The 26,310-nt window shown below is 40.8% G+C and overlaps 5 protein-coding genes and 1 long non-coding RNA gene across 8 annotated transcripts; 1 reads left to right on the top strand and 5 right to left on the bottom strand.

Annotated features, from left to right (window-relative positions):
• Window positions 1-1,541: 1,541 nt before the first annotated feature.
• Window positions 1,542-5,816, bottom strand: LOC116204812. 2 transcript variants are annotated; one of them, XR_004156407.1, is made up of 12 exons: window positions 5,143-5,816; window positions 4,954-5,041; window positions 4,673-4,874; window positions 4,405-4,598; window positions 4,114-4,257; window positions 3,619-3,811; window positions 3,443-3,531; window positions 3,264-3,350; window positions 2,729-3,179; window positions 2,582-2,649; window positions 2,303-2,446; window positions 1,542-2,096 (listed from the first exon to the last, which is right to left on the bottom strand). It is a non-coding gene; the product is annotated as an uncharacterized LOC116204812 (long non-coding RNA). The 2 variants fall into 2 exon arrangements; XR_004156406.1 differs by having other exon boundaries at window positions 2,582-3,179.
• A 236-nt stretch (window positions 5,817-6,052) lies between these two features.
• On the bottom strand, window positions 6,053-7,998 carry LOC116203369. Its single transcript, XM_031535064.1, has 7 exons — window positions 7,535-7,998; window positions 7,359-7,448; window positions 7,188-7,270; window positions 7,061-7,067; window positions 6,809-7,018; window positions 6,672-6,722; window positions 6,053-6,547 (listed from the first exon to the last, which is right to left on the bottom strand). Exons 1-7 carry the CDS (start codon window positions 7,700-7,702, stop codon window positions 6,422-6,424), a joined length of 735 nt encoding a protein of 244 aa, XP_031390924.1. The 5' UTR covers window positions 7,703-7,998; the 3' UTR covers window positions 6,053-6,421.
• A 155-nt stretch (window positions 7,999-8,153) lies between these two features.
• LOC116204811 lies at window positions 8,154-11,994 on the bottom strand. Of its 2 annotated transcripts, none has more exons than XM_031537126.1 (5): window positions 11,449-11,994; window positions 10,835-11,016; window positions 10,661-10,719; window positions 9,182-10,478; window positions 8,154-9,095 (listed from the first exon to the last, which is right to left on the bottom strand). In XM_031537126.1, exons 2-5 carry the CDS (start codon window positions 10,986-10,988, stop codon window positions 8,470-8,472), a joined length of 2,136 nt encoding a protein of 711 aa, XP_031392986.1. In that variant the 5' UTR covers window positions 10,989-11,016; window positions 11,449-11,994; the 3' UTR covers window positions 8,154-8,469. The 2 variants fall into 2 exon arrangements, with proteins under 2 accessions (XP_031392986.1, XP_031392985.1); XM_031537125.1 differs by lacking the exon at window positions 11,449-11,994 and adding an exon at window positions 11,108-11,292.
• Window positions 11,995-18,904: 6,910 nt separating this feature from the next.
• Window positions 18,905-20,469, top strand: LOC116203937 (aquaporin PIP1-3-like). Its single transcript, XM_031535921.1, has 4 exons — window positions 18,905-19,325; window positions 19,423-19,721; window positions 19,974-20,114; window positions 20,223-20,469. The coding sequence occupies exons 1-4, from the start codon at window positions 18,998-19,000 to the stop codon at window positions 20,316-20,318; spliced, it is 864 nt and encodes a 287-aa protein (XP_031391781.1). The 5' UTR covers window positions 18,905-18,997; the 3' UTR covers window positions 20,319-20,469.
• A 338-nt stretch (window positions 20,470-20,807) lies between these two features.
• LOC116203935 (BTB/POZ domain-containing protein At5g41330-like) lies at window positions 20,808-22,815 on the bottom strand. The gene has a single exon (XM_031535919.1). The coding sequence runs from the start codon at window positions 22,486-22,488 to the stop codon at window positions 21,073-21,075; it is 1,416 nt and encodes a 471-aa protein (XP_031391779.1). The 5' UTR covers window positions 22,489-22,815; the 3' UTR covers window positions 20,808-21,072.
• Window positions 22,816-23,124: 309 nt separating this feature from the next.
• On the bottom strand, window positions 23,125-25,771 carry LOC116203936. The gene is made up of 2 exons (XM_031535920.1): window positions 25,356-25,771; window positions 23,125-24,763 (listed from the first exon to the last, which is right to left on the bottom strand). Exons 1-2 carry the CDS (start codon window positions 25,503-25,505, stop codon window positions 23,564-23,566), a joined length of 1,350 nt encoding a protein of 449 aa, XP_031391780.1. The 5' UTR covers window positions 25,506-25,771; the 3' UTR covers window positions 23,125-23,563.
• Between the last annotated feature and the right edge of the window lie 539 nt (window positions 25,772-26,310).

Raw genomic sequence — 26,310 nt, 5'->3', positions numbered from 1 at the left:
TATCTGATAACCTAACTAAGAGCAATCAAAACGGAACAATATATAAGCAAAACATAGGAATCCACCTAGTGGTCATCCATGCACAAACAATTCCCCAAGAATCCGTCCACATACATCTTCAACCCATATTGGCATCTTCTATCATTTCCTTTACTTGTCGAATTATGCAATCTTCCAATTCCTCCTTAGAATCCTTGCATGTGAGGAAATAAATATCTCCATCTATTGACAAAATATTTCCTTAGCTTGGAAATACCTTACAGCCACCATTTATGAAGTCAACCCTCATTATGGCTATCCAAGACAGGTTTTGCCACACATCTTGGATTAGGTCTCTTATCATGCTTTAGTCACGGGTTGTTCTCCTTACATGGTTCTTGTTGCTCGATCCACTTTGCCATGGGTTGTTGTCTTCTATCCTCATTTTGTAGGCTTCAATTGACCATGTCCACATTTAGTGCGAAGTGCGGAAAATGAGTGTAAACATTTTTTTTTTTGTAATTGTACTAGAAATTCAAGAAATCCACAAATTACTAGAATAAATTAATGATGATAATAGGATTTTTATTTCATTGTATAAGACCTGTGGGCTTCCCCTGAAACCAAAAAAGTAAATGATGATAAATGAATTTTTGCACACTAGATAATGAAGTAGTTTATAATTCAAAACAGGGGGAAAAAATGGTTGTTTGTACTGGCCGAGGAGCTCAGACCCTCAATCTGCAGACATCCAGGCATTACTTGCAGGTATCTCCTTTGCCGAGCAAGATGTTTTGCATGGTCTCCTCACAGTTCTGGAAAGTTTTCTACAATCAACGCAAGGGAATGCTTCAGTCCAAGAAGACCGGAGATGGAATGGAGCAAAGCTATATGGTTTGAGGGTCATCTCCCTCGATCCTCCTCCATCAGTTGGTTGTGTATACTTAATAGATTGTATACAAAGGACAGGTTAGTGAAATGAAGAGTCAAGATAGCGGCAGAGGAATGTGAGTTTTGGAGTATGCAGTTGGAGGCTCGCAACCATCTTTTGCTCACCTGCCCCGTTACTCAACAGATATGGAAGAGTTTGCTGGCGCGGATTGGCTTGCAAAGGGCCTCGATTGACTGGGATACAGAGTTGTGTTGGGTGTCTTAGCTTAGAGGAAAGACACTGGACACTATCTATTCAAGACTCTTGTGGACTCATTATATTTACTGGATATGGAGAGAGCGAAATTTCAGGATATTCATCGAGCAAGTGACTTTATTTGTAGCACTAACTCAGAAGATTTTGGTAGATATGAGGATGAAATTGTCTACTATACCAAAAGTTTCTTTTAAACTTGCACATTCCACTCTTGCTAGTCGATTAGGAATTGCAGTCGTAGCTACTGGCTGATGCGTTTGGTTGGGATTAGGTTAGCTCCTGAGCCTCTTTTAGCTTGGGATTGAGTTGTACTTGGATTTGTGGCTTGCTGTTGTGTATATATATATATTTTTTTGGTAGGAAACGGGTCAATGTCCAAAATTAAAGTAGAGTAGAGTTACAAAAGCGGGATAAGATAGCCCCTACAAGACTGAGTTGAATGAAATTCACTTTTTCTTGATGAATAATGAAATTTGCCACTTATCCAAAAAAAAGGGGTTGCATTCAAATGACAGTCTTATATAGCATAGATAGATTGAATCTTCCAATCATTCAACGTCATCTTTCCCATCTGATATTCCAGCAAAACCAATACAACTACCGGGCCCTCCGTCCATAGAACATATAACGTCTGAATTTCCTCATTCTGAAATGAAGTTGCTCTGTAACAGACCGGAGCATCCTGCAGTACGGAAAGAAACTTCTCGTCCGGGTCAAGGAACATCCCCGGGCCGTAAGCCGCTTGAATGTGGGTTATATAAGCTGCCTTCTCGAATCCATCCTCTGGGAAGTGGCCACTCGGCCACTCCCCATTTCCGGGCTAACCTCTGCAGGCAGGCTACTCGCCTGGCTCCCCCATGGCAATGTCGGATGCTCCACGCTTCAGTGAGTTGAACAGGGACTTGGTCCAATACCCGACCAGCTCATTATCTTGCCCGTAAAGTAGCCACCAGTTTCCCGTAACTTGGTCCTACCGTCACAATGGACAAATTAATTGGTTAGACCAAATGGGATGGGAAATGATCCGATGCACAGATGATCCAACTTAGGCATGTGCCTTCAAGCCTTTAGCCAAAACAAGATAGAAGATCACTCTGGCCGAGATACGGGCTGAGTTGATATTTTTAATATGATACTGTAGTTAGTGCAAAAGAGCGGGGGAAATGATGATTTTACCTGATATATGGTAAGCAAGGTCTCATACTGAATCCTGCAGTACTGGGATAGCTGAATTGCAAGGCCGAGCGGGATCGTGGAGCTAACTTATACGAAACCTGGGCACAATATATTATAGCAGCCTGTCTTCTCATAACCATCAGCCTATAGATAGGCAAGGAAACAAATTAAGAATAAAAGTAAAAGTCGTGATGAGAATATATATTTGAGCACGACATAGATAGACATGTATCTCCTAGACAAGATTAGAGAGAGAAAAGAATAGCAGTTTGAACTTACGGTCCAGTATGTGTACAGTCTGGCAGAAGTTGGGAATAGATGCCGATATGACAGAGGAAGCAAGGGCACTGGAAACAGCAGGCCACAAGATTCATTATATTTCCGCCATGGCTTTTATAATATGAAAGCATGGGCAAAGTTAGAAACCGATTCACTTATGATCCAGCATGCTTGTATGTTGTCCGGTAGAAAATCAAGCCCATTCAGAATCGAAATGCTTGAGAGACTCAATTGATCTGGTGAGACGACTGGGTTCCAATTTTTAATACGAACCTTCACTGCATAGTTTCTGCCTTTGTAGTCATCATTGCGGACTAACACATGGAGACCCAGAATAAGTTTCTTATGAAGATTGAATGAAAATGTTTTTCTTTACTTGTCCAAATACCATTAGGCCAGTAGCATTGATGCCATTCATCTTGGACAAAAATTTATTTCTCAAATGCGTTGGTCCATTGCATGCTAAATGCTACGAGAGCAGTAGATCTTCCTTGGTAGCTCTCACAATCAGCACGGTGCCCGCTTGATCTTTGGCACAGAGGATGAAGACAATGGAGTCTTCTCTCACTCATCTTCCGTAATTTTTTTCGGGTTTCATCTGCAGTATTCAGCCAAACCTATTACTGAACTTTCAGAATTGGTAACTGAGCGCATTAAGGATTTTGGCAACCCGGAAATTTACCTGAATCTTGTGATTCTTAAGTAGAGGATGATCGGAAGCTACTTGTTTGTATATATCGACTCAATCAATCATAGCACCATAGTCTGTCTGCTATTACATACAAAATAAAGCTGAAGAACAATTAAAATCGAGTGAAGTAACGTTCAAACATTACGAATGCTCCATTCGTTCCCTCTTACCTGAAAACTCAATCTTGCAGGTTTGTTAATAAATTTGAGCAGTCTCTCAATTTCCAAGTCTTCCTCTTCCATTAACTTTTGAATTATACCTGCATGATCGACACGTAATAAGAGGGTATGAAGCATCACAAACAATAAGAGTATCAACATCCCAGAATGTGGGTTATAAAAGCCACCTTCTCGAGCCCCTCATCAGGAAAGTGGCCACCCCATGTCTGGGCTAGCCTCCGTGGGTGGGCTACTAGCCTGGCCGCCCCAGGCTATGTCGGAGTCTCCACTTGCGAGTGAGGTGAATAGGGACTTGGGTTAGTAGCCAACCGGCTCATTATCTTGCCCATACATGAGCCACCAGTTTCCGGTAACTTGGTCCTGCCATTAGGCCCAGCCAGATTAATAGAAGTAGCGTGAAAAATCCTCTGTAAGTGGACAATTTTTATAAGTTCTGGGTAAGGGACTGATCGGTTAGTTTACAGAGAGAAATTGTCTCAAGTCAGTGAACTCGATTGATATATGCTATCTGCATATACCATTTCCTTGAAGCTCCAGCCAAGTCCTAATCAACTGATCTGACCTGGCTTTTTGACACTATGGTTAGTGCAAAAGCCAAGCAGGATTGTAAAGCTGACTTGTCGAAAGATTTTGTTAAGCCAGATCAGGGAAGATGATATTACCTGATATAAGGTAAGCCAGATCTCGTACTGAACCCCACCGTGCCGGGATAGCAGAATTGGAAAGCCGAGCGGGATCGTGGAGCTAACTTGTGTGAAACACGGGCATAACAGGCTATAGCAGCCTGTCTACTTATAACCATCGGCCTATAGATCAGAAGTAAATAAATAAAAATAATAGTAACAATCATGATGAGAATAGATATAGTAGAACAAGACATGTATCTCCATGATGTGACTGGAAAAATGAGAGCAGAGGAAACAACAAGCCACAAATTGTCATTATATTCCTACCTATAGTGCGAAAACATGGGCAATGCTAATTCACTTATGATCCCGCCTGCTTGTATGTTGTCTGGTAGAAGGTCGAGCCCATTCACTATCAAAATGCTTGCGAGGCTCAATTGATCTGGTGAGACAACTGGACCCCAATTGTTAATAAGTGCCTTTGTTCCATAATTTCTGCCGTTGTATGTCTGCATCGCAAACTAACACGTGCAGATCCAGAGTAAGCTCCTTTGCAAGATTGAATCAAAGCATTTTGCTTGACTGACCAACATACCGTTAGTCAGGTGGCATTGACACCATCCATCTTGGATGAAAATATTCCTCAATTGTGTTGGTCTATTGCGTGCTAAATTCTTTGAGAGCAGTAGATCTTCCTTTGTAGCTCTCACAATCAGCCCTGTCCCTTGTGGGCACAGGCAAAATTTTTGTGTTTGAGTTTCCTCTGTTTACCTCTCCGGAATCATTTCCGGTTCCATCTGCATTATGCAATGAAAGAACCACATTTAAGAGGCCGTAGGAGAGCACTTACAGATCAAATGAACGTAGAGTATTGACCTGAATGGTGTGATTCTTTAGCAGAGGATGATCGAAGGCTAGTTGTTTGTAGATATCGATGCAATCTATGATTGTAATATTATCTCGCCTGTTCGGACAAACCGGGAAGAATTGCAGTAAGCCAAAGTGACGGATAAATTGGAACAAGCTGATGACAATTGATCACATAACTTTTTGATTTCCAGGTACCTTGAAGCTCTTTACTGCAGGTTTACTGATGGCTCGGAGCTGTCCCTCGAACTCCAAGTCCTCTTCCGCAGATAGACTTCTCCTCCATCCGAGGGGCCCTGCATTAGCAGCTAAACTGTCCTCTTGTCCTCGTGACTTTTTTTTTTCTGAGGAATTTCCTTGATTCCTTGCAAGAGACCACGGAAAAGGAAGAATTTGAAACAGGACATTTAGCAAAGGTGGAAACCGAGTACGAACTGGCTTCATCCAGAGCCTAGCATAATACAACATTTCTTTTCGGAAAGACTAAGGCCAGCACAACCAGAAAATGTATGGAAGAATCATAGAATATTCAGTCGCTACCATATTAAGGGACTCGGGCATGCAAGGCTTCTTCCTTGACTAAGATCGCCATATTTTCATGTCTGCTCCCAATGTAGCAACTTCCCTGATTTTATTGCCGTAAGTGCTATTACCATCGGATAAATTCAAGTATACGATCAATAATGGTCACAATACTTGCATCCTAAGTGTCGAATAAATTGACATAACAATGATAAAAACCCTTCAACAGAATCGAGTATAAAATAACACTTATGTATCTTCTCTTCATAAACAAGATGTTCAGAAACAAAGTTTTCAAACTGCGAAACTTCTAAACCGATGGTAAATTTCATCACAATTTTCAAATAACAAACATTACATTAATTTAGATGTACAACCGCCAGGTCCTCCATAGAAAAGGTAATGGCCCATTTCTTTGCTGGCACCTCCTTCTGCATTGTAACATTTTGGTCGATCCACAAACCATGTGAGATTCCCGTCCACGGAATCAAGGAAGTTGTTCTGTTGGTCCGAGAAGAGGAGCTGCGCAATGTAAGCAGTCTTGTTTAGGCCTACATGCGGGAAAAGGCCACTTGCCATCAGAGGGCTTCCTCCGGTTGATGGGCTGTAGACCATGCCACCCCATGCAATATGAGAGGCCCCATTCGCCATTGTCATGAACAGGGATTTCGCCCAGTACCTGACATCCTCGTCCCCAAACTTCAACCACCAATTTCCCGATATCTTATCCTATCATAATTGCAGAAAAGATAAGAACCACTTTAAAACTAAGAAACTTTTTGAAGGACCACAACTAACTATTCTCCAGAGTTTTTTATTAAATGAGATAACTAATCTGTGGAATGCCGGGCATTGGAAATATCTCATATGGTTCTATAAACAAATGGTTCAACAGCCCAAGTTAAAGGTAGGTGAGAGCGGATAATGAGTAACCTGATACATCTTAAGTGCAATTTCATAATGCGGTCCACCCGATTACCGAAGTCGGTCTCAATATAAGGCCGAGGGGGATTTTCATGCTAACTTGCAGGAAACCTGGGCACAGGACATTGTAGCAGCCCGTCTTGTGGTAACTATCGGCCTGTGGATTGACATGAAACAAGACAGGTTAAAACATTAATAAGAACAATTCAAAATCTGGAAAAGAATGGGTTAACGAAAGAACAAACAAAAAAGGTACAGAAAATGAGAGTGCTTGAGCTAACCGTCCATAAGGTGAAGAGCCGGGTATAGTTCTTGTACAAATACGGATTTACCTGAGGTAACAAACCAGAATATCACATTTTATACTTTTGCTGCTTCGCGATTGGTTTCAGCAATAAGAAAAGTATTAGTTGCTTACCAACCACCCTGTTTGTATATTGTTCAGCTGTCCCGGGACATTGAGACCATTCACTATCGAGATAACTGCCCCACTAAGTTGGTCAGACAAGACAGACAGGGACCACACATTGATCGTTGCGTTTGCCCCATAATTTTGGCCTTCAAATAGCCGCACTGCAGAATAAATAAAGAAGATAATCCAAATGAAATGAAGTTGTTCCAAAAGAAGTAATTATCAACCCCTTCATTGAACCTCGGGGATATCACTTGCACAAAGGCTGGTCATGTTGATATCTTTCGTCCCAGGGGAAAGTTTGGCCAAATAGCTTGGTAAATGTTTAGCGTCCGGAAGATCTTCCTTTATAGCTCTCACAATCGGAATTGTTCCCTCTGGGCACTACTTGATCTGCGGCACAGCGGGCAAAGAGGTCCTCACTGGATTTGTCTTTTTGACACCGTCGACAAATTTTCCGGGTTTCATCTGCAGGATTCAGCCCAAAACCTGTTACTGAATTTTCAGATTAACTAAGCACGTGAAGGATTCTAGTAATCAAGGTGGAAACTGTAACCTGAATCTTGTGATTCTTCAGTAGAGGATGATCGAAAGCTAGTTGTTTGTATATATCGATGCAATCAATCATAGCACCATAGTCTGCTTGCTGATGCATACAAATAAATTCCAATAACAATTAAAACTAAATGAAATAACCAAAAAGTTACACACCGACCATTTGTTCCCTCTTACCTTAAAGCTCTCTCTTGCGGGCTTGTTGATAACTTTGAGCCGTCTCTCGAGCTCCAAGTCTTCTTCTTTCGTTAGCTTTTGAAATCTACTTGCATGGGCACTCAATATAACATAATTTAAAGTTACAAACAACAAGAATGCCGACATCCCCGAATTTGGACCTGCCATGGACAAGCCAGTGGAGCTTCACTGCTAGGAAAACTATAAGCAAAATAGCTTAAAAAATAGTGACGGCTCTGTAGTTGGTAAGACCTATGTGCATTGCATCGAACTTAAATAGGAGAAGAAGAGGGAGAAGGAAGAGAATCAATAAGGGAAATCAGAATAATGAGCATTAATTAAATAATATAAGGCCAAAATATACTTTATTGCCATTTATTATTGGCAAAAGAAACATTTATTTACCAAAAGGAGAAGTCCAACTTACCAAAAGGGAAGTAGAAGTCCTTAACATGCAACATTTGTGATAAGCAACATTTGTCATGGATCTTAGTTGACAGGATAAACAATGATATTGCAACATATCAACTTCCACTATGGGATAATACAAACTAGAAGTGGGAAGGAAGATAATATCTATGATAATAGAGTGTGATAGAGAGTACGGCAAAAATAGAAGAAATCAAATCATATTTAGAAATTCAATTCATCTGAGAGCAACAGAACAATGAATAGTATAATCAACTGCCACCTCACTGATCAGCAGATCTTACGAAAAGAAGACTACAAATGCTCTTCATTCGGGGCCAATAAGCTGCCCGTGAAACCAAAAGCTGATATGAGATCTTTTCACCTAAAGAAAGAAAATAAATTGGGGGAAAGAAACCTAACCGTTGGTATATATCTACTGTATGTATGGGAAGTTTGACCTCATTATGACCTTTCTAACCCAAAAGATATCTCTGATTTATATTTCAAGTCATCTTGCAGCTCTGCTATATTTGACTTATAACATCGTCTAAAATGTCTTCTGCTAGTTCAGTAACTATTTCTTCAGTATTACTTGGAACTTCAATCCATGTTCGTAATTTTGCCAAGTCTTTACGAACAAGCTGCTCCAGAGTAGGTGATTCCTTCTGCAGAAGCTGGTCTCCATCCCCATGCACTCGTTCCATCACTGCTTGAGTCACAGTTTTCACAATCATGAAAGTCCTAATCTTCCCTTGGTAGGAATGACGGACTTCCTCAAGGACTTCATTGATGTAATCAAAGAGGAGCCTGTGATTGACGGTAGGCCCATATCCTGGAGCCTTAACTTCTTCAAATAAGGATGGTCGAAGAATTTGGTCTGGCTCGTGGGAGTTGAGCAGAAGCCCATCCCAGCTCGATTCAGCAGTGGCCAGAACTGCTTTTACATAGTCATTGACTGATCGGAGATCATCATTGAGCTCACCCAGAATCACTCCTGAACCAAAACAGAGTCTCATGCTATCAGTTCTATCATACTCTAACTGGTCGACATGATCATCTTCAGCACTGGACATGGCTAGATTTACGGTTTCCTGGATGTTTCCACGACTCGATGAAGGTTCCCCTGGTGAAGCCTCAATTTCCGCTGATCCTGCAGAACTCCAAAGAACTGCTTGTTTAAGATTAAGTTGAGAGTTTAATTAAAGTAGTTCAGAAAAGGTAGAAGTGGTTAATTACCGTCAGAGCTCGTATGCTTCGGAGTAGTCACAGTTTCGGTGTTGAGGACAAGGTTGCTAGACGTGTCTGGACAAACTGATTGATTATCAGATTTCCCATCACGTTCTGATGTTGGAGGGTCCACATTTAGCCCCAAACTTAAAATAGTTCTCTCTGTTTCTCTGAGAGGCCTCAGCTTGCTATCGGTGTCGTCCTTCACTTGGTAACTGCTATAAGGGCAAAACCTCATCTGAGGTCCAGCAAAGCCATATTCTCTGCTCCTTTCTGGACTGAAGAAAGATGTATGATTGTTGGGCAGTGAGAGTGATCTGCTCAAGTTCCTATGGAACTTCTCCTGCGACAACTTCCTTATCCCATCACTCCAATTGGAGAGCTCAAATAGATGCTCTTTTCGGGTTTCACAGTCTGCGTTCAATGACAAATTAGCTGTGTTCTCATAACAGCCTTTACAGGCTGAAGCAGCTTCGGCTTCAACGTTCGACAACAAACATTTCTTCTTTTGGGCCCATTTCAACTTCCTCCTGAAACGTCTGAAAGGGAAATATGATTGCCCGACGGTTTGCCCTCTGTTTCTTACACTACATTCTGATTGAGGCTTTAAGATCACTATTCTGTTCAAAGGTTTGGTGTAGCGACTTTTCTTTGGCTCGGAATTTTCTGGAGGCTTGATCCTCTGTGGTGATGGCCCAAGCCTATTCCCCTTCCGAGTCCCGTAACTATGGCCATTACCTTGATGCTGTCTCAGGAAGAATTCAGCGTTTGGCCTTTTTCCTTGAGAATTGCGCAAATCTTTAATGTGTTTCACCAATAGAGAGTTTGGGTCTTCCAGTAGTTTCAAGAAGAGTTCCTTATTGTAATTCAAGATCTCCAAAGCTTCCAAGAGCTGTTTAGACTGATCGCTTTTCCGATTAATGAGTTTCTGATTCACAACTGCCTCAGCTGTGCCAGACGCGTGAGCTGATTGAACCTTAAAACCAGTAACTCCATCATTCACACAACCAATATTTTTACAACCACGACCACAGAATATGTCAGTCAATGTCCAGTGGGAGACTCTGTCGGCTGAACCTGTACGAGAAAATTTCAGATACCCTGTCCTCAGTGAATTGGGTTTCTCTTTTCCTCTAAACTCTTCATCTTTCTCATTATGTGTAGATTGCTCATGAATTTGATCCGTCTTAGCGTTTTTCTCCAACAGGTAGCTTCCACTGTTTGCAGAATATTTTTCATGTTTTCCCCTCTTTGAGTTAAAAACAGATGCAATTCTAGGATCAACACCTGGAATTTTCTTGTCGTCCTAGAGTGAAGATACTGATCAGGAATTTGAGCTTGCTCGGAAAATTTAACAATTAAAATTAAAATGAGAAGCAAAGAAGTAAAACGAACTACGGGACACATTAAATCACATATCCATCAAATAGGATGACCTCATTCAGACCCTCAACAAAACTAAGGTAGCTTCAAGTGAGAAACATTTACCCGGTAGTTCTTGTCCGAGGCTGGAAGAAGCTGTGGTGGATCACAGGTACAATCACTTCCTGCAGATCAAAATAATAAAAGTTGAAAGACTTTCATTTTCCGGCCCAAAATACTGCTCCCAGATTTTGTTCAAACACAGTGAAGACTGAACTACAGGCGATGGGTTTTAATTACCTTTCCTAGGCCGATTGGAGCGATTCACATTCGAAATAAGCTTCTGATGGGAATGGCCACTGAAAAGGTCGAGGAACCTCATCAAGCCCCATCCACAGCCCGACGGGTACTTGTCAGGGAGCTGAGGACTCTTTAGAGGCGATCTCTTCTCCATGTTATTCAAATGAGCTCTCTCAGCATTCCTGTGAAATCATCCATCCATTAACCCCCATATCACACGAACATATAACAAAAGGACAACTAAGTATACAAGGAAACATCGAAAACGGTAACCTATGCAGCATCTCCTGCGATTTAACTCATGAGCAGATGGTTCGTATTTCTTCCTAATTTAAGAAACTGGGAATCTGTCATTAGAGCCTGAGGAATTCTTTCATTCAGAGTATAAAGCGGAGAAGGGGCCAAAAAGGGGGAAAAGAACAAATTCATATCTGTGTCAGTCAGTCAACTTTCCCGGCATAAAGACAACAGGAACACATTTCCCTGACAAATCAATGAAACAATACCAACTTCTTTATACATGACACTAATAACAATCAAAATGCTCTTTGCTCGTTTCCGCCATGAACGTTGTGAAGGAGAAAAGATAGGTGTAAAGAGAGAGGGAGAGGTACCTAAACAGAGTGAAGTGAAGAAAAGCTTCAGTTTTGAGATGTGATCTTCAAAACCCAGTAAGAGTAGTGGCCTCTCCGTGAACCCACATGGCCAAGTTTTCAGCTGACAGAATCAGGAAGAGAGAGAAACGAGAAGAGGAGTATAGCTAAAGGAAGAAGAAGAAGAAGGGAAGAGAGTACTGGAGAGGGGGGGAGAGAGAGAGAGAGAGAGAGAGGGAGGTGAGATGAGAGCTGGATAGAGAGAGGATGAAGATGACGGGGCAGTGGGGGAAGAGTTATGATGACAACTGACTGCTGCATTGAGCACACACCACAGTTTTCGGGAGAGCCTTTCAACTCAAGCAATCTCCCCCAATCTCTCTCTCTCTCTCTCTCTCTCTCTCTGTCCCTGCAATTCCTCTGCACTCCATTCGTCACCATCTATCATCTCTCTCTATCTTCCTTCCTTCCTTCCTCAAATTTTGATCTGAACAATGACAAAATGCAATCAATTTAAGGTTGTATGTTCTCTCGTCCTTCAACGATCACACCGTGCTACCCATCAAACTGTCAGAATTCATTCCCATGAGGGCCATGACCCATCTAAAATTTTTTTATATTTTTCCCACATATGACTCGTCAAAATTTGACCTTTCCATATGCTCCTGCTTCATGCCATATATACTATACATATATATATATACATGCTTATATTCAACGCAGCAATCGGTTCATGTGAACAGGGGGATCCTTCGACTTCGACTCCAATGAAAGACCAAATGCACGTTTGTCTCAATTCTCGCCTCATGTAAAAGATCTAAAAGTCATTTTTGTTATGGTAATCGATCATGATCATAATCTATAATATCATGATGTTCTTTCAATTTCCTATCTAACAAGATCACGTTCGTAACATTTTCTTTTTTTCGGTTAAAAGTCATGTTCGTTATATAATCCAAATGATGGAAGTTTTTGTCTTTCTTCTTTTCTTGCTTAGTACTTAAGTTAGGTACGGTTTTGGCAGAAAAAGGCCAAGGATGCGCATACAAATTACCACTGTCAATCTAGTTTCATCATTCACATAATAAATATGAAAAAATATTAAATAAAATCTGGATAGTTTTTTATTATTATTATTTTCCTGATGTTTGGTGAGAAAAAAAAATGAAATTGCGCTGTTCGTTTTAATGCAACTCCAAGGGTAGATCACTGAACTTTCCCAGCTTTTGACTGTGTATCCTCTTTTAGCAAAGTTTCACATTAACGGAGATGAGGCCATTGAATGTGAAAATGAAAGCATGCATCCCATGAGGTTTGTATTGACATTCGTGTTATCATTTATCAGCATCACACCTCAATGGCGACGCACAGTTTTCCGGCAAAATTTTGAAATAAGAACTTGCTCTCTCAGAACGTGGAGGTACCTATTCGACGATTCGACTGTGTAAACATGTACATATTAAGTGCTGAAAGAAATAAAAATATATAGATGCTTGATGAAAACTGCTTTTTTTCTTCCCCCTTTCTTGAGTTGTTATCAAATAAAAGGTATTCAAATGTGGCCAAAAATAAATAAAAGAATAGAAGAATGTGTTTTAAATGTACTATTTTTTTAAAATAGTATATATGACTTTTCTTCCCCTTGTGAGTTGTGACTAGTTTTCATTTATACGAATAATAATATGAGTGACAGGGACACCTTCCTTCGGGTTCCTTGACAAAGGAGGAAAAGATTGTATTACATTTTTTATTTCTTATTTAAAAAGGAATTAATTTATAAGAAGGAAAATGCGTTTAAGAAATATCATTGAAACTTATGTGTCGTGAAAGAGGTCGATTTGTCGAAATTGTGGCCAAGGATGTGTGTATACATACACAAACATATACATACCCTTAACAAATCATTTGTTAGATAATCGAATTCCTGAAACCCTAAATTACACATGCTAAATCATCGAGAGATTAACCGAATCGGAAGCCTCCCTAAATCCATAGCATGGGTAGTGTGAGCAAAGAACGAGTATGTGGTCTTCCAAGTCAACACGTGGAGACTGTGTTAATCTAATTGAGTATTGGGGCCTCATAAAATTATCTTTTAACATATGACTCGGGACCATAACCTCTCAATTGCATCTAAATGCTTAAAGTTACGTAATTTCTAATTTAACTCATTATAGAACCAGAAGTTACATCGCGGTATCTGCACATTAATTTTCATATTTTACCGAGATATCATTATGGCTCATTATCATAAACTTTATTTGGTCACTTAATCGGGCCTACAAATAAGATAACACATAATGCATAATGATTAATACATATGTTGCGTCACATCATTGAATAAAATTCAACATCATAATCTCATTATAATCGACCCCAGGCTGCCCAATAAACGTACTTTTAAGTAATAAATGCGGTGATGCGTGCACAATAAGATCATGCAATTTTTTTTTTCTTTTTTGGGTTATTGTTTATCCTTTTGACAATGCAAATGATAAGGGCAATACTGTGGTCAAAAGAAAAAAAAAATAAGGGCAACATTCATCGACGTGTGCTAATCTCTCTCTAGTGTTTACGCGTACGTATGTATGGACGACAACACAAGACGTTGTCCAAGTTAACTTGCATTGTATGGACCGTTCAAATGTTATACATCATATGAGCATCAGAATTCGCGCTGATCAGTGTCATAAGAAAGCAACCTTTTATTTTTATTTTGTTATTTTCAATGAGATCATTAAATGTTATCGATTTAATGTCTGAGACTGATCCCCTCAAAGGCCAGCTTGCCTGGCCACTAAGTTTTTCTTGTCGAATTTTGATTTCAATTGTATTGAGAGGAATAGCTTGAAATTTTCCCGGTTTTTGTATCCGTAATTTCCAAGCTTAAAATAGTTTTAATCCAAAAAGACAGTTTACTTTATCGATTTACTCTTAAAATTTGTGTACTCATTTCGAAATGCGTAATTTATTTCGAAATTTGTGTAAAGTTACTTCTTTTGTTAATAATTTACTTCCTTTATTAGTGAATAAAACACTAAAAAATCAAGTAATTTACTACAAATTGGAGGTTAATAGTGCACTTTGAAAATAAACCAGGAACAGATAAAAAATATATATTGTTGAAATAACGGTACCTCTATTTCGGTGCTAGAAGGGCTTGTCGGATTTTTATTTTGTAAACAAAGACTGGGCCAGATTGGACTTGGAGCTTCGGAAACTGCTCGAGAACCAACAAAATGAGACTAAAAAGGACCTCAAATTAGTTAAATGCCTTTGGCCCAAGATCGGCAATTATAGGTGATGGGCCACTGGCCATAATACTTATAGAAATTAAGGATGGGTTCGTGCAAATGGATTTTTGACTCACCCCAAATCTTAATGGATTTGAGAAAGAGTTTTGCCGGTCGGAACACTAAAAGGTTTAGCGATTTTTTATCAAAACCCGGTAGAATTTGGAATATTTACGATATTTTTCCTTCAAAACCCGTTGCAAGCCGGTTGAGATATATAATTACCAAAATGCCCACATGTAATTATTAGTATTATCAAATAACTTGTTTAATTAGGGTTGACATAACCTGAAAATTTTTTTAAGACTAAGAAGCATTTGTTTCGTCTTTTTATGTTATAGGTGAAATTTAGCGTGATGAAACACTTCTGATACTAATGTAAGTTCAGCTGGTGTTCTCATTTTTGAAACTTGTGTGATGATGCTCCTTTTTCTTGTTATTATTTTTAAGGTTCCTTTTAAATTTTTAAGAGTTCATTAACAGGTAAATCACAGGTTTTCAGTGGAAACCCATTAATGTAGTGGGAAGGGTTTGAAAATTTTTCGCTCAAATTTTATGGGATTTGAGAAAGGTTTAGAGACTAATCTTTAGGAAGGATTTGTGTTTGGAAAAAACTCAGCTGTCCCAAATCCATACGATGATTATTTCTAATATGAATAGCAAGGAAAATTTCAAAAACAATCAAATCAACTAAGTTTAGTCCTTATTCAGCATTAAAAAGAAAGATTTAGTCCTTCTGGTAAAAAAAAAAAAGACTAAAGCTTAGTCCTTCAACGAAAAATAAACAAAGAAGCATTAGGCCCGTTTGTTTGGAGAAATTTTCAGAAAAGGTTTTTTCTTGTTTTCAGAGAATTCAAAAACCAGAAAAATACTTTTTAATCTTCGGAATATATTGTAATTTGATCCTTTTTTGAACGGCAAGTAGGAAGAAAAATAATTATAAACATTTCTGAGCCACTATCAATAAGTTTAAATGTCCATCCATCTACACCAAAAAAAAAATGTCCATCCATCTGTATGAAACAATCTTACCGGGGGTAAGTCACGATTCATCAAGATCACCAAAATATTTCTCAGTTCAGTCAGCCACGCCTTTTTTTTTTTTTTCTTTGTCCTATTTTTTGCAACAAACCACAGCCACACTGAAATATTAATGAAAGCCAAAAAAGACAAGCATTACATCCGGGATTTGTTGTTCATGTACAACCTAAGCTAATCATATCAGATCTAATAATTTGTTCCTTCTGAAATAATTGCTGGCGAATAAGAATCTGCCAGCTGGGATTTCCTTAATTTGAAGGATTAGCAGAGGTTACATGGGATTTACTGAAACATAATTTCTCTTAGCAAACCAAATGCATTTATTCTGCACTTTATGTTTCGATATTATGAGTACTTGTAAAGTTATATAAAAAGTATAACTGTTCTAAAATGGATTATATATATAACATCATGAATATACACAATTATATAACCAAAAAAAAAAAAAGTTCCGTCCATATGCCGGAATTAGACACTTATTATTCGTAACTTAAAAAAAAAAGAAATAAAAAAAGAAGAAGCTTAGTAAATTACCTTATATCCAAGATACAAATGTTTGCCCCCTCGACGTAATAGTTTACTTCTCTAGCAAGCAGGGGAATATTATATCTCCTCCGGGATCATCAAATTGGAGCATCTTATTCAAATTCGAAAAATGAACCAAGGCGTTGTTATGATAACTATAATTAGAGAATGATCGAGACTATTGAAATTATAACATGAATTTGTACTTTCCAAAGATTATTCTAAAATTTTCTAGGCACCTTAAATGATGTTGTTTGTTTTGTTATTTAGAATCGATTCAAATAATTTATCCAAAAAAAAAGAAGAAAATTTATCTAAGAAACTGACCATCTCAAATCAAACCGGCGGCAATTGGATCGATTAACTGAATCTCATGTTGATTAACTAGCTTTTTTTTTTTAATGTGAACACAACTAAGCACAGATAGTACACTCCATCTTTTCTTTTTTTTTTTTTCATTTTGCCAGCGTCGATATAATTGATTCACAATGCATGATTAGAGCATTAGCTAACCAAGTCCAAGAAATGGGAATAATAAAATTAACAACCCATAGAAACCAATATTCCCGAGATGATATTCTCACGCTTCTTGCTTCTTATCTTGTCTCTAATTTTCTTAATTTTTTAATAAATCTATTTTGACAATAATTGGTTAGTACTTGCCATGCGGAAAATAAAGTATAGCATGTTTTCCTCATAACTGCAATTTTGTGGTCAGCGTCATCTGGTCGGTTGAGTTAAATGTCGTCGATGGTGCCACGTGTCCGCAGTTCTATTTAATTTATGGGAAAGAAATTATGTATTGGACTTTACTTTATTTAATTTATGTATAACAATTTTTTCTGATTATCGCTGCGACGGCTTATGGATTTTTTCTTATCGGAAAGAAAGTTGAAGTGTGTATCTTGAACTTTTTAATAAATAAAGATGAATAATAAAAAATAAATAATTGATTAATTAATAAGCAATTGAAAAAGTACTCCAACTTTTTTTTTTATATAAATAAAAGGCATTTTACCTATGGTTCTTCCTTCTTTCGAGACGAAAGAATGTGAACAACGTGAGCATTATAAAATGCTCTCACAATCAAGCTTTGTGATACAATCATCGTGATGCTTATTATTAGGAAATGGTTTTTCATCCGATCCGGAATCGGGAATCACTTGGTAACCTATAGTAAGTGCTTTGAATTCTTTAACAAATTACAGCGCCGCCTATTTAGTGATCGACTCTACTAAATTCGACGGAAATACCAATTCTCTTTTTCTTTTTCTTTTTTTATGAATTACACCAATTATTTTATAATTATTACATATTTTAGCAACTGAAATTGAGATCAACTAATTTGATTATTCCATTCCTGAATTTAGCCGTTGGCAATTATAGTGCGCTTCAGAGGCCATCACCGACCGTCAGGAATGGTCTTGAAGAAAATTTGCGATTAATTTTCTTTTTTGACGACCTTTTGCAATTGCCCTGCTTCTTTTCCTCTCTCTCTTATGTGGTTGTGATTGATTAAGCATTGGAATAAACTTGCATCGCATGCGATCCCATCTCTCAACTATTGATTCTCCCTGCCAAATAAACCAACACCCGCGATGGCAAACTCAGCTTATTTCGGGTCGCTAGCTTGGTATGCATCCAATTCGTCTTATTTATGGTACGGGGAGACTGGAAAAGTAATCCCTTGTTATCGACAGAGCAAACTCATTCAATGTACAACACGGGCATGGACATCGTCAAAAAGCGTAAAGTCCTCGTAGTCATTCAATGAGAAAATCTTAAGCATGCCGAGGACATGTACGCTAGTAGGTTAATTCGACAAAATGAAAAGTATATCTCAGGTTTCATTAAAATGGATTCAAATTTCCCGTTACTCGTACCTCTCTTGTTGAGATTACGTGAAGATGGACGCAAGAGATGGCACAAACTCAGCTAATCACAAGATGCATAAATATTCGTTTTCTTTTCTAATTTATACGCTGAAAAAGGAAGGAAATTGTAATTTGGAATAGACACTCTGTAGAGGATAAGAAGAAAACCTATTATTATACATAAGCAAATACTCGTCTGTCTATTGTACAAGCAATCGTATCTTCTTCATTACTTGTAAGTATATTCGTGTATATAATACATAGATATATATAGCTTATGCATATAATATTGCCCTCATTGTGGCCACTAAAACAATTTTATACGGTTGTGCCTATTAAGAAATGAAGCCACACCAAATTGTTTAATGGAAACACATAAAGGATTTGTATTTGCCATAGGGAAAAAATTAATCTTGTTCGGTGGGAATATCAGAATTCTGCGGAAACTATAGAGAATGAAGTAAGACAGAATATAATGGGGAACTATTTGAAATTATTACACTATCTCAGTTCGATTTAAACACGATAATATATGACGTACAAAGATGAATTTCACATGAATATGAATTCTCATTGTATCACTTCTGTTCGGTAAGCCTACGGGCTCGAACTGTTAATGATTGTAAAGAATGATTGAGGATGCGTCAAGACAGTTTGAACTGTTAGAAAGTAATGCCCGAGAACCAACTCTAATTTTCCATCTATAAAAGGCAGGAGCTGGTAAGCTCACTCTTCCTCATAGCAAACTAAAGCAATAGCAAACCTCTCCTCTGTCTGCTTCCATCAACACTCGACTTCTTGTTTGAGTTCTGTCCTTGCCGTTTAGCTAGTCGGGATATGGAGGGCAGGGAAGAGGATGTCCGCGTTGGGGCCAACAAGTTCCCGGAGAGGCAGCCTGTCGGGACATCTGCAAAGACGGACAAGGACTACAGGGAGCTGCCACCAGAACCGCTGTTTGAGCCTGAGGAGCTGACCTCGTGGTCGTTCTACAGAGCCGGGATTGCCGAGTTCATGGCCACCTTCTTGTTCCTCTACGTCACCATCCTCACCGTCATAGGGGTCTCCAAATCTAGTTCCAAGTGTGCCACAATGGGCATTCAGGGTATTGCCTGGGCCTTCGGGGGAATGATCTTCGCCCTCGTCTACTGCACCGCTGGTATCTCAGGTGAGCGCAAACGGCAGAAATAGTCGGCTCTGATTGATTATTCTCTTTTCTGATGAGACATTGATTGGTTTTCTTCTTCTGCTTGTCCTTTCCACAGGAGGATACATAAACCCGGCAGTTACATTCGGGCTATTCCTGGCGAGGAAGCTGTCCCTGACACGGGCTGTGTTCTACATGGTCATGCAGTGCCTTGGTGCCATATGTGGGGCTGGTATGGTGAAGGGGCTCCAGGGCTCCTCTCAATACGAGTTGCTTGGAGGTGGGACCAACGTGGTGAACCATGGGTATACAAAAGGTGATGGCCTAGGCGCTGAGATCGTTGGCACCTTCGTCCTTGTCTACACCGTCTTCTCTGCCGTAGACGCTAAGAGGAGTGCCAGAGACCCTCACGTCCCTGTAAGTGTCCTCACTGAAACTTATTGCCGTCCTTGTCAATTCTCATGCAGGGTAAGCACATTACTTTAGCCATTAACATGTCCATATAAATAGACACACACATATAACATCGACAGTTTATCCGATTAACATTGGGATTCATGTCAGATGCAGCTCTTTCTGCAGTTTGGTTAGCTGAATATGATTAGAGAAAGAATGCTCATAGTTTTCCGACATCTGATTTCAACTTTTCCGGGTTCAATGATGCTGCAGATTTTGGCTCCTCTTCCAATTGGGTTTGCGGTGTTCTTGGTCCACTTGGCCACCATCCCAATCACCGGAACCGGCATCAACCCAGCTAGGAGCCTTGGCGCCGCCATCATCTTTAACAAGAGCCGTGCATGGAACGACCATGTAAGCCTCCCATTTCAAAAAAATCTTGTCGATACCATTCTACTATGAGCTGGCTGTCCAAAGATTTCCCCATCAATTCTTGCTCATTCAGTTCCTTTGTTTTTGCAGTGGATCTTCTGGGTGGGACCCTTCGTTGGTGCTGCACTTGCTGCTGTGTACCACCAGGTTATCATCAGAGCCATTCCATTCAAGTCCAGGGACTGAACTTCCTGATATCTTCCCGCTGCTATGCGCTACTCCGTCTTGTTTCTTAATTCAGGATCTATTTTCAGATTCTTTATTGCAATCTTCTCATATTGAATATGGTGTAAATTGTTGCAAATTCTGCAGATTTCAAGCAAATAATCTTTTTTGCCGTTTCGTGCCATCTCCTCTCTCCAAAACTTCTAAGATTATAAACAGAAGTATCCAAAAGACTATATAAATATCAATTGTAGGATAAGTGCTGCAAATTGTAAACACGCAGTCTTCTAGAGAAGAAAATATTCTAATGGGGCATCATCCTCAGCAAAACTTTGCCAATCACATCGTTTCAAATTACCAAAACAGAATCGACAGCAGAGCTACAAGTGAAACTTCAATCACGAGATAACTCAAAAGGCTCCTTCACAACGATTCGTAATATAAGATCCATCAGAAGCTCAGAACCACCATTAATCATAAACACCATGCCGTAATGGCAGAACACAGTGATTCCACAAGAAGAAATGATGATTTCAAATGGTAAAGAACTAAGACAACTGAAACATTTTCAATATCAAATATATTCAAGGGTATACATATATCTTACAAAAGCGAGAAGCTTTCCGGTTGGGTACAGCTCTTGTTCATAAACCATGCACTGTATCGCGGTCTTCTGCAGCGCTAGTATTGGATGGCACAAGCAATGTGATCTCATTTACAAAAGAATCTCAGCAAAACCTAAGCTACAAAAATCACGCGACATCCTAAGGAATCATCAGAATGCTCGCACGGAACTCTGCCAAACCTCGACCGATTGCTGATTCTTCCTTGTGACGAACATCTTGTTCCCCCCAAAAGCCAAATTTGTAATCCTATCTCCTCCCATATCCTTAACTCTCCCCACAGAATTCCTCCTGAAAACTCGTTCAGGCAACCCATCAAAGCTCCCCTTCAAAGAGCTCATCACGACCTCGGACCACACTTCTATATCCCCACCTTTACTGCAGAACACTTGGTTCCCATGGCTATGAATTCTACACGCTGCACCTTCCTTCTTCCCATTTATCAGTTTCGGGCAATCTTGGAGACAAACCCACGAATTCCCGCCACCCAGGTACCTAAAATCTGCAAAGAACACCTCGCCTGAATTGAGACCGACTTTGAAGATAGCCGATAAGTTATCAGACACCGTAACATCAGAGAAGCAATCGGTTCCATCCTTCAGCTCCCAAGCTGCACTACCCGACCTAATATCCCAAAATTTAATGTTACCTAACACCCCCGACGGCCCACTGTGGGAGCCCGAGGCCATCAACAGGTTATAGCCGGAGACCCACTTTAGCTTCTTCGCAGGTATGGCAGAATAAAGCTCGGCTCCAAATATCTCGTGACGGGCAATCTCTACGACAGGCTTGAAGAACTCCAAATCATACGCCATGATTGAATTTGAGTTTCTTCTACCCGATTCGAAGCTAGTGAACAAGTAATCGGGCGAAGAACCAATTGCCTGAACAGTGGAACTAGACCTGGTGGCATTCTCCCAATTCAGGGTCTTTCTCACATGCCCCTTTTCGAGATCAAGAATTTGCAGACCCGAGAAGTCAGTCGCCCCCGCAGCAGCAAGAGCTGGCGAGATCGCCAGCATTGAATCGACTGCCGTCAATTGGGTGAGGATCGTCGACTTCTTCCCGAGGGACCAATCAAATGAGGTGATTTTGCTGCCATGGGCGACATGGAGGGACCCGCAGGGCGTAGTGGCGATAGCGGAAGGCGAATCGCGGCCATTCAGCGGTAGGACGAATGATTTCTCGAGGCTGAAGGCGTCGAATTGAGACGGGTTCGAGAGGGAACTCATCAACATGGATTCAATCCCGTAGTACTGGGACTCGGAGATCAAATGTTGCAGGTCAAAAGCCTTGGCTTTGGAGGGGAGATTGCCCGTCCGGAGGAGGGAGAGGAGGACGGAGAACAACTCCGGGTCGCGGTCGATGAAACGGGCGGGAAGCTCCCCACCGGAGGCCGGCTCGGAGGCCATCTGAGAGAGGAGGGATTCGGGGCCGGCGAGGGCAAGGGTCTGCCTGGAGGTCTGGAAAACCTGGCCGCCCACGTCGACGGTGACGACGTTCGAGGATTCTGGCTTCGATTGCGGGAACCCATTTGGGGCCGGAAGGGAGCAGGAGAACGGCGGCATCTCTGTCTGGCCCCCCGAGGAATGGATCTTCCGGTTTTGGGGAGCGAATCGAAGCCAACAATCTAAAGCTGGAGCAGCTCAGAGATGGAGAAGGATGGCGATCACGAGCTCGCCCAAATAGACGAAGTTCATCACAAGAAGAACGCAACGATTTGAAGGCCTAAGCCGAGAAGAGCAGCCTACGGCCCTGTTGCGTTTCTATGGGTTTGGTTTATGGTCAACTGAACAGTCGATCTGAGCCGTCCGATGTGAAGACCAGATGGCTAAGGCGTGAGGTGTTCTCTCCAGCGCGGTCTCCGCTAAAGCCCAACACCAAAATGTTCGTTTAAAATAAAACCGCTCGTCTTCTAGATTGTCTACCGTCGGGTCTTTTTTGTGGCCTTATAAGTTACTGTTTTTAGTTTCAGCTTGCTCAGTAACTCGAACCTATCGGACACTGAAATCCAAACTTCGATTATCGCTAGTGGGAGAATTTGAATTAGTTGATTGCTCACATGGTGCTAGCATGTAATCGCAGCGAGATTAGTCAAAGTGCGAGGTTTCGTGCTAACATAACATTCCAGTGGTATGATTTAAATTGCCATCTTTTTCCCGCTTGTCGGAAGTAGAGTGAGAGACAGATCATACAGTGGTATGTAAGAAAGAAACATATAGAACTGATTTAAAATCCAAAAGGTAAAATCAACCTGATCTTCCATTCTGCAATACATGGAAAAGGAAAAGAAAGAGAAGGAAAGAATACCTGATAAAATTATCTGGGCATCACAATCACATTATTGAAGCCATTATTTATGTACACTATCGAATGGATTTGTGGCCGAGCAAATCGATATTGCTAATTAGACCATCTGCTAACTTGCCTACCTGCCTTAACTTCACAAAAATGGCAAATTATTCCCTCGCAGTCCTGTCAAAACAGTCATGGTGTTGGACCTGTTTCTTGAGCAAATAAGTCGGTATTCCTCGAGCAATTTCTAGTGTTAGGTCGGGGGGTTGTTGGTTAGATTCGATTCAATCCGAGAAACTTCTATAATACTACTATCCACAAAACTCTGTGGAAGCCAAAACATACCACTTAGCTGACACCGGAGTGTATCGCGGGGAAGAAGGACCAATTCTTGGTGGGTCCATTCTCCTCCTCGAGCACCTTCTCCCCAGTGCATGAAGCCGACCCAGTCTTGGGCTTGCTCGTAGCATCTTGTTCATCGGTGTTGTCAAAGTTGAAATCTCTCGAAGATCCTAGAGTGATCGACCGGTACCTCCGATGCTGCCGTATCTTCTCGTGATCTGTAGGAGCTTCACCTCCCGTACAAGTGGATATTTCTGATTCAGCGCATTTACTTTCTTCTTTGGTGACCTCCTTTGCCAAAGCAATCGCCTCAGCTTCAGCGCATCTTTCAACCTCTTCTGCTGGCAGCTCGAGTGACTCTTTCTGGTTACCAACCATAGCATCATCATTTCGGCATTCCTCATGTAACTCGGGGTATGGGGCAACCTTGGCATCCCGAAGAGATCCATCCCGAGACTGAGGCCTTGCGGCATCAGGAGTCAAAGAACCAGAATCCGGCCTTGAACCCCATTCATGTGCTGACTGGTTCTCCAGTTCCAAGAGCTTGGGAGTTTTGTTTGCTAGAAAGTCGAGGAAGTTAGGTGGAATTGCAGGCAACTCACAGCCCGCAAAAGGGGATGAAGTGCCTGAAACTGAGAAACCAGAACCAGGGGAGATCAGGTGACCCATTGGGCTTCCGGGAGAGAGTTGATAGAATGGGAACTCATATTGACAGAAAGGAAATCCAAGAAATCCATTGCCGTTCCTTGGGTTTGGGTCTAAAAGCTGAGCAAAAGGAACCTCCGGCGATGAAGGCGTAGTCATGTGGACAGACTCAGGGGGAGGAGTGAAGGGGGCAGTCGATGGCTCAGTTGTGAAGGCAGAGAAAACAGGTGGGGAGACTAACTGGGTTTCATTGGCGTAAGGGCCTATGGCGAATATTGAGTGAGGCCCCCTAGGTGAGTACATGCTAGCAGAGACAGAGTTCAAGGACAACAAACCACTCGGAGATTGTGTTACTGAAGGAGGCTCTGATTGAAAGAAAGATGCAGGAGAAGAGGGTGGTGCGACAAATGGGAGCACTATAGCTGTAGTCTGGGTATGACTCTGAACATCAGCTGGCGGATTAGACGATTCAGGACCTAAAATGGCATGTCCGATTCGCTTCCGGTTATTGTGAGACCCGAAGCACCAGTACGAGCTCCAGCATCCACCCCAACGCCTTTTCTGCACACCAATGAAATTAAAGAATGAAAAGATGCACACAGATTCCGAACTTCAATACATTCCCTAGGCTATGGATAGATATATTTTCATTCACAAAAGTTGAACAGACATATTACGCAATTCCAAATTTTCACTAAATACGCTCAGGCTACCGCAGTTATCACATCAACGGAGTGCCGAGTCTAACTGATTCAGCGCAGGCAAGATCAAAGAAAATGGAATAGCAAATGAAAAATAGTTAATTTTCCAATCTAGATTTTCACTGCAGAGCATATTCCTACACTATTAAAGCTATTGGCAAGCACAGGGATACATCATACATCGTCTCTTCCCAGTATAATACTTTCTAATATTAACGAAGCAAAGTTTGCTTTGGCATCGGCCGACAGGAAGCAAAGCAGGAGAAAATCCGCGAGATCATTTTCCACCGTTGGCACCTCGATCGGACTCAGTCAACAAGGTCGATGAACAAACAGGAACAGTCATGAATCAATCAGCAGAGCACAATCACGGATCTCCAGCTCTCTCCCGATTCGAACCAAACCAGTTCATCAATCCAACACGCACTAATCGGACCATCTGAAAATCTCACCTGAACTGAAGTAGCTTGGGGAGCACGATTCTCCACGGCGGCGATTGCTGTGGCGGCAGCGCTTATAGTCTCCAGGGCGGCGTTGTTCACGCCGGCAGCTCTCGAATCTCCTCCTCCTCCTCCTCCTCCACCACGCCTCGCGTTCCTCATCTCAGCGAAGCTTTGTCCGGGAAAAAATCCACCCTGCAGGGGAATTTCACCGCCAAAAAGGGCCGATTCTCTCGACGGAAAAGGCAGAAATTCGGCGGAGTTGTGATCCGAAATTCAGTCGAAATGAAGATCAAAATCTGAAATTTATCAGTGAGACTTCGCCATCACACTGTTTTATATATTGAGGTTGAGGGTGGGGGGTAAGTATGTGATCTCTGTATCGGTAGTGTGTATTATATTTGTGTAAGTAACGCTCTTGAGGTCAAACACGGCAATGGCGAATTTCCCATTCTATTACCGACGACCCGGACTTTGGGTTTAAGTCCTTGATTTATTGAATTATATTAATCAATTTACCTATTTATCCCTCGTGGTTACGGATTGCAACATGAACCTATCGACCTGGGGGAATCGAGTTAGACACCTTTAAGGAGCGTGATCGCGAAGGCTAATAAAATTGCAATAAACGAATGACGGGCCATGAATAATGAAATTTATGGATCATAAATTCTTTTTTCCTGATATTGCATTTGTAGTCTCTTTGGCAAAACTAAATCCTCTTGATGAGAAATCTTTGATGATCTCATCTCTCCTTATGATGTGAGAGAAAACTATGAATTTGACATGAAATTTTATCTCGTGGTCATTTTGGTATTCCAAAAAAATTTGCCACCAATATGGTACGTGAAGTTCACATCCATCTGTCCCAATGGTTCGACATTGAAAATGACTAATGAAAATTTTATGTGACATCCTACGTGGCCTAACGATGTCAGAATAATTAATAAAAAATCCATTAGACCCA

This window comes from Punica granatum, chromosome 4, assembly GCF_007655135.1.
Source record: "Punica granatum isolate Tunisia-2019 chromosome 4, ASM765513v2, whole genome shotgun sequence".
Classification (NCBI taxonomy): domain Eukaryota; kingdom Viridiplantae; phylum Streptophyta; class Magnoliopsida; order Myrtales; family Lythraceae; genus Punica; species Punica granatum.
The sequence above is the reverse complement of the archived record's forward strand: the minus strand, read 5'-3'. Positions and strand labels throughout refer to the sequence as shown.

Bases quoted from the DNA above. Each gene is read 5' to 3' on its own strand.
- LOC116203369 (XM_031535064.1), bottom strand. From the start codon at position 7,702: ATGGCAGGTCCAAATTCGGGGATGTCGGCATTCTTGTTGTTTGTAACT. The intron at 7,271-7,358 runs GTTACAGTTTCC...TGAATCCTGCAG, and splicing joins TGAAGAATCACAAGATTCAG to ATGAAACCCGGAAAATTTGT. The intron at 6,723-6,808 runs GTAAGCAACTAA...TTGTTACCTCAG, and splicing joins ATATACAAACAGGGTGGTTG to GTAAATCCGTATTTGTACAA.
- LOC116204811 (XM_031537125.1), bottom strand. The intron at 10,479-10,660 runs GTAAATGTTTCT...TCTTCACTCTAG, and splicing joins CCTCGGACAAGAACTACCGG to GACGACAAGAAAATTCCAGG. The intron at 9,096-9,181 runs GTAATTAACCAC...GGAGTTCTGCAG, and splicing joins GAAGCATACGAGCTCTGACG to GATCAGCGGAAATTGAGGCT.
- LOC116203937 (XM_031535921.1), top strand. From the start codon at position 18,998: ATGGAGGGCAGGGAAGAGGATGTCCGCGTTGGGGCCAACAAGTTCCCG. The intron at 19,722-19,973 runs GTAAGTGTCCTC...ATGATGCTGCAG, and splicing joins CCAGAGACCCTCACGTCCCT to ATTTTGGCTCCTCTTCCAAT. The intron at 20,115-20,222 runs GTAAGCCTCCCA...TTGTTTTTGCAG, and splicing joins GCCGTGCATGGAACGACCAT to TGGATCTTCTGGGTGGGACC.
- LOC116203935 (XM_031535919.1), bottom strand. From the start codon at position 22,488: ATGCCGCCGTTCTCCTGCTCCCTTCCGGCCCCAAATGGGTTCCCGCAA.
- LOC116203936 (XM_031535920.1), bottom strand. From the start codon at position 25,505: ATGAGGAACGCGAGGCGTGGTGGAGGAGGAGGAGGAGGAGGAGATTCG. The intron at 24,764-25,355 runs GTGAGATTTTCA...ATTGGTGTGCAG, and splicing joins CCCAAGCTACTTCAGTTCAG to AAAAGGCGTTGGGGTGGATG.